At 45.6% G+C, this 6394-nt stretch overlaps 1 protein-coding gene across 1 annotated transcript in view; it reads left to right on the top strand.

Moving 5' to 3' along the window:
- The window catches only part of trappc12 (trafficking protein particle complex subunit 12), a 33117-nt gene that overhangs the window by 11265 nt on the left and 15458 nt on the right, over positions 1-6394 (top strand). Inside the window, 3 exon segments of the mRNA XM_025058300.1 lie at positions 1421-1658; positions 4621-4733; positions 5054-5126. Coding sequence (XP_024914068.1) covers positions 1421-1658; positions 4621-4733; positions 5054-5126 — 424 coding nt within the window.

Below are 6394 nucleotides of genomic sequence, written 5' to 3'. Positions count from 1 at the left end.
CCTTCCTTCCCCCCTTCCTTCCTTCCTTTCTTCCTTCCACCCTTCCTACCTTCATTCCTTCCTTCCTTCCTTCCACCCTCCCTCCCTTCCACCCTTCCTTCCTTCCTTCCTTCCCCCCTTCCTTCCTTCCACCCTCCTCCCCTCCCTCCTCCACTCTCAATCTCTTCACCACTTTGCTCTTATCATTGCGATCGATAGTGAGGTGATTATTTTTCCTCTGACCTCACCCTTCACAAATCTCGCAAATACGGAAAACAAACAACACACACACACACAGCTAGTCTCAGAGGGTACAGTTGGGCTGATGCTAACCCACAGTTGCGAGGTTAGCGCGTGGCTCTACAGTGATCACGCGTCCAGCACAGACACACACACTTCATTACGCACATAAACGACGGCCGAAGGATCGCTAACGGAACGTGTTGTCACCATCGGGAGTGTGAGTTAGCATTTGGAGCGGTGTGACACACAAACACAACCTCCTCGACAGACCGTGACATCACCCAGCGCCGCTCTAACTGACTGTGGACATTGAATTTATACGGCTTTAAGTGCAGGGAATGATGGGAAATTTTCTCCCCTCTCAATGTGACAGACGACCTTCTTAATGTAAGGCGCAACATTTTGTCAAGTCCAGAGGTGTAAACCTTTTTATTTTGTTTTTTCTTTATTAAAAAAAGAATGTTTTTATATTTTATTTATCACTGAAGAAGTTCTTTCAGTCACGAATAAATTTAATCACTGACACAATGAACAATGAAAAAGAATTTAATTATAATTACTTTTTCTCATACTCTAAATCTGTCCTAACTTTAGTCAGATGTTTTTTTAATTGACACAAATAAAAAAAAAAAAATCAGTTTTTAACAGATATTGTTGTCATTTGAAATAGCTCTACACAGTAATATTTTCAAAGTGTATTTGCAGTATAAAGGACGTCCTCTAGGGGGCAGTTAAAACAAAATAAAAAAACCTAACATTTTGAATTAAGTTAAACCATACGTATCAAACTCAAGGCCCAGGGACCAAATGCGGCCCGCCAAGCCGTTTTATGTGGCCCGTGAGAGCTTAGTAAAGTCCATGCAGCAGAGTTTCTTGACCTAAATAATCTAAAGTTTTATAATCAATCAAATAATAATCAATTGCACAAACATGTATCAGTTAGAAAAATCAAACCTCTTTTAGACTCTGTTTGGATCAGAGTCTGAACGACCTGTTATTTTAAAATCAGATTCTCTTTAAATAAAGACAGTAAATGGATATGACTGGACTTTCTCTGAATGAAGTAAATTAGGAACAATGAAGTACATGTTTTCACTGTGGCCCGCTACCAAATGACCTACGGGCTGGTACTGTATCGTGACACGGATTGTATAGGCAGATTTTTTGCGCAAAAAGTGACTAAAAGTGGTAGTACTAGATAAATGATGATGGCGTGAGGTATTTCCCTCTTAAAGTGTTGCATTTGTACTTGGATAAATGCGGCACTGACGTCTACCTGGTACCGTTTGTGTTTCAGCTGTGGTTTGTGCGACTTTCTCTTCTCACTAAGCTGAACCTCTTCCAAAACGCTGAGCTGGAGATTGAACCCTTTGGCAACCTGGACCACCCAGATCTGTACTACGAGTACTACCCCACAGTTTACCCTGGAAGGAGAGGTACACATGTTAATGCCTTGGATTATGTATCATTGACACGTCTTATTTATAACTATTATGGGATGCAGAGTGCTAAAAGTGCCCGGTTGTGACAAATGCTTTCATAGAGTCAGTGGAGCTTTTGTAAGACTTGCATATTGTTTCGTAACACATTTCACATGTTCAGAAGCTGCGTGGTAAATCCTCACGCTGACCTCCGAGATGATTATATGGAAGTGCTCCAAGTCTGTGAATTTTAAATCTTGTTATTAGCCTGCTCTTAAAAAGGGACTCTGCATCTGGCCCACGTTTAGGAAACACCAGCGTTCTATTAAATATTCAAAGGAAAGTTAGTGCCAGGAGCCTGATGTAAGGCTGCAGCCTCACAAGGCTCTAACTGCTCCGGTCTGCAGCTCTTTGCTTTTGTTTTTTCTTCTTTTTTTCGACTGCTCTCTAATGTATTCCTATTACTTTGGATCTGCTTTGCCCCTTGAGCTACTACAATGAATGGAGTACACTCAACTACACACACCCACACACACACACACACACCTGCACAGATAAACACTCCGATGAGGACGCCAGTTGACTCTGCGTTGCTCAGTATCAAATGCTCTTGTGTCCTTCTGGCTGCTTTCTTCAATTCCTGCCGGTATATCAGCGTTGTCTTCCACTGAACAGGCCGAGATTTTAGTCTATCATAAAGTCAGGTAAACTACAGGATTATTATATTTTCCGTACATTTCTCTTTTGTGAGACTTGAGACGTTTGGTGGTGACGTGGGCGTTTTCCTGGTGATATGTATACGTATGTGACGTGGCTCAAAAAAGGTCGAGAAACACTGCCGTAGGACGACAGTTGGACATTAAGAAGAAAATAAAATCAATTTGTTGAAATATGAGTTTTTACACCTAATGTTAATCCCCACTTGAAAGCAATTAGTCTTTTTTTTTTTTGTTGTTGTTTTTTTTTCATCCTTTTCTGGCTCATGGCTTTTGTGGTGCCCATCTGCCACCAACTGTTGCAGAATCACTGTGAAATAATGGAGATTCAAACCAGTAACAGTGCGGTGGAGCTAACGTGCCCTCTGTGCTCCAACACCTTTACGTCCACACACTGTCTTTGTATTTACATTTGACGTTTGTTTAATTCATTGAACTTTAATCTTTAGTTCATTTCTTATAATTCATGTGGGTTTTTTTTTTTAAACTCTTAGAGGTCAGTGGTTCAATGTTGTCACAGTGATTGCTGTCAGACAGATACGGTTCTGGTTCTGGTTCTGGTTCTGTTGTGGAGTCGGAGAACCTCGGTGCTTTCTGATGAACCAGCCCAGTTTAAGTGGAACCAAAGTTGGGCGTAGGTCACGTCGCCCCAGTTTCAGCTGAGTTTATTAATAATTAGATGACGTCGGATATCATCGGCTCCATATTAGCCTACCTGTGAAATATACGTAAGAATCGTTATCGGTTTTTCCTCCGATAATGAAAACCCGATAACACAATGCCTGGGTTTCGCCAAATAATGTGTGACCTAAAACTAGTTGAAAATCCTCGCCGACAGACCAATCAGACGCCTCAGCGCTGGGAAGAACTTTTATTGACACACAGTTGCAGTAACCGGTTCTGAACAACTTTATTGCTCTGAACCCAGCGTCTCCAGAAACACCTTCTCACCCCCCCCCCCCCCCCCCCCCCTCACTCCCCCAAACTGTTAACCCCTTCATAACCCAAAGGAACCCATTTACAGCCATGGTCTCTGTTAGAATGCAGTCTTTTCAACGTATCCACATGGAACTTGGCCAGTTCAGCATTTTCCATTCTCCTGGTTTTACTTTTTTTTTTTCTGTTTTGAAACAGTTGATTTGCTGCATTTATGCTAAAGGATTTCAATAGTCAGACGTTTGTCTACTGACCTGAGCTCCAACAACACAAAGCAGAAGATACGAGCAGTACAACTGGTCTGTTGTTGGAACAAAGACGACTCAGATCAAGTCTGTGGTACAGTTGTTGGTGTCTCTGACGTCTTGGTTCATTTGTTATTTTTGTTTTAATTGGAAACCTTTAAATCACCTGTCAATAAATACTGAAACATGTAGAAAAACAAAATGGAAATTTTATCCAGGTAATGGTTAAAAACCCCCAACAGAGGGCAGGCTTCCAAAGGGTGGTGAGAGGAGAGCTGACGGTGTTCTTATTAGCCAGATTAACTTTTTGCAGATATATCCCGATACGGTCCAAACGGTTAATTTCCGACATCAACCGATACCGATATATGCAGCCGTTTGGGCTAAAGCCGAGGGACACGTTTCATTTCATCCTGTGCAGTGGTGTCACAACGACAACAAATCCGTTTGACTTCAGAACCCAGCTTTAGATCACATCATCGTTGTGTTGTGGAAAAACCCCTAACGATTCGCTCCCACGTTGAATAATTATGCTAATATCGGCCGATGATGTGGATTGGCCGATATTAGCAGACATCACTCGTTTCAAGACAGAACTGTATCTACAGACCCAGACGGAGGAGCTGGTTCTGATCCGATCACTGTAACACAGAGGCTGTGTGTGTGTGTGTGTGTGTGTGTGTTGTGAGGGAGGGGGGGTGAGGCAGTGTGAATGATGTTGAGGCAGAGAGGCAGACGGAGGGATGAGGCGGAGACATGAGTGATGGAGCTGTGCAGCTCGCCCAGAGAGAGAGAGATGAGAGGGTTTAATAAGCAGCCATACGTAGCTCAATGCCATCTGTAGGTTCCTGCCTCCAGGGCTGTATGCAGTCTGTGTGTGGGTGGATGGGTTTATGTTCTCATCTCGTGCTCTCTCTCTCTCTCTCCCCCCCCTCCCTCTTCTTTTCCTCCCTCGTTCGGCTCCCATGTCCTCATCCCACCTTGTTTCTCATTTCCCCCTTCCTCCTTACACGTCCTCTCTTCTCTTTCTCTCCATCTTTTTTTTTTTTTTTCATCTTGTTCTCCTTCCTTCCTGTCCAGGCTCCATGGTGCCGTTCTCCATGCGGCTGCTACATGCTGAGATCCCCCAGTACCTGGCCAAGCCCCAGGAGGCTCTGGACCGCCTGCACAATCTCAAAACAGTCTGCCTGGCTGTTAGTATACACACACACACACACACACACACACACACACACACATACACACACACAGAGAGAGAGAGAGCCTCTGGACGAACATAAAGATATGCATTCTCTGTAGCATTGGCACAATTAAACACGCCCACAGACAGAGACATTCAGCATGCTAATCCTCCGGCCCACCTGTGTAAACAGCTGAATGTGCTTGGATTTCAGACTTACTGGATATGAATATTCTAATACACAGGCATCAGAAATCCTCCAGAGAAGGAAGGGAAAAACATTTTCCTTTTCTAAAGTTTTTCTTTTGTTGTTGTTGTTTTCCATATTGAAAGATCCTGGAGAACTTGGAGAAAGGCTTGGCTGAGGATGGCTCCATGATCACCCTGGCACAGGAGAACGTTCAAGGTAAGAACGCACACACACACACACACACACACACACACACACACGTTTGGCTCCGACCCGGCCACAGGTTCAGACCTCATCAGGCTGAAGGAGCAGCGTGAGGTCACTGGGCCCCAGTGGGGAACACACTCAGAGGCACTGGGGCAGAAGAGCATGTGGTGCAGGACTGCAGCAGACCGTACCAACCTCCATGGACACACCAGTGCACCTCACTGCTCCTGCACTCACACTGAATATCAAATGGTCTCTCCAGCCCTGCACGCCAGGCAGATCCATGACCGTCCAATCCACTCGCATCTGCATCAGTCAGCCGGGGAAATGGGCTCCTTCATCTGAAGTTCACTAGGTCTAGGTAGAAACACCCCCATGAGCTAACGACAAAAGTCTCCTCCCCTCTTTACTCCCCTCTACTTTCCTCCCCTGTTTCCTCCCCTCTTTCCTCCCCTCCTCTCCTCTTTCCTCCCCTCTTTCCTCCCGTCATCTCCTCTTTCTTCCCCTCTTTCCTCCCCTCTCCTTTTCTTTCCTCTTTCCTCCCCTCCTCTCCTCTTTCCTCCCCTCATCTCCTCTTTACTCCCCTCTTGTTTCCTCTCCTCTTTCCTCTCTCCTTTCCTCCCCTCTTTCCTCCCCCCTTTCCTCCCCTCTCCTTTTCTTTCCTCTTTCCTCCCCTCCTCTCCTCTTTCCTCCCCTCATCTCCTCTTTCATCCCCTCATCTCCTCTTTCCTCCCCTCATCTCCTCTTTCCTCCCCTCCTCTCCTCTTTCCTCCCCTCATCTCCTCTTTCCTCCCCTCTTGTTTCCTCTCCTCTTTCCTCTCTCCTTTCCTCCCCTCTTTCCTCCCCTCATCTCCTCTTTCCTCCCCTCATCTCCTCTTTCCTCCCCTCATCTCCTCTTTCCTCCCCTCATCTCCTCTTTCCTCCCCTCATCTCCTCTTTCCTCCCCTCATCTCCTCTTTCCTCCCCTCTCCTCCTCCCCCTTTGTACAACTCACTCTTCTCCACCTCAGGTTGTTTGAAGCTACAGTTTGACGTCACTTCAGGTCAACAAACTCGGTCCAGTCTTTCTGTCCAGGAGAACTAAATGAGGGGGGCGAGGGTCAGCACGTGTACACAGACGTGCTGGACTGTGTGTCTGACACCAGAGTCATGGCTGTGCCCTGTGTCCATGCAGTCAAGTCAGTGACACAGGGCCTTCCTCCACTGAGTGATTAGCTCTTCTCTCCAACACATACATGCACCGATGAATACTGATGGGCTGGCACACTGTCTGAGAGG

The sequence above is a fragment of the Cynoglossus semilaevis genome, chromosome 1 (genome assembly GCF_000523025.1).
Source record: "Cynoglossus semilaevis isolate Cse_v1.0 chromosome 1, Cse_v1.0, whole genome shotgun sequence".
Classification (NCBI taxonomy): Eukaryota; Metazoa; Chordata; class Actinopteri; order Pleuronectiformes; family Cynoglossidae; genus Cynoglossus; species Cynoglossus semilaevis.
The sequence above is the reverse complement of the archived record's forward strand: the minus strand, read 5'-3'. Positions and strand labels throughout refer to the sequence as shown.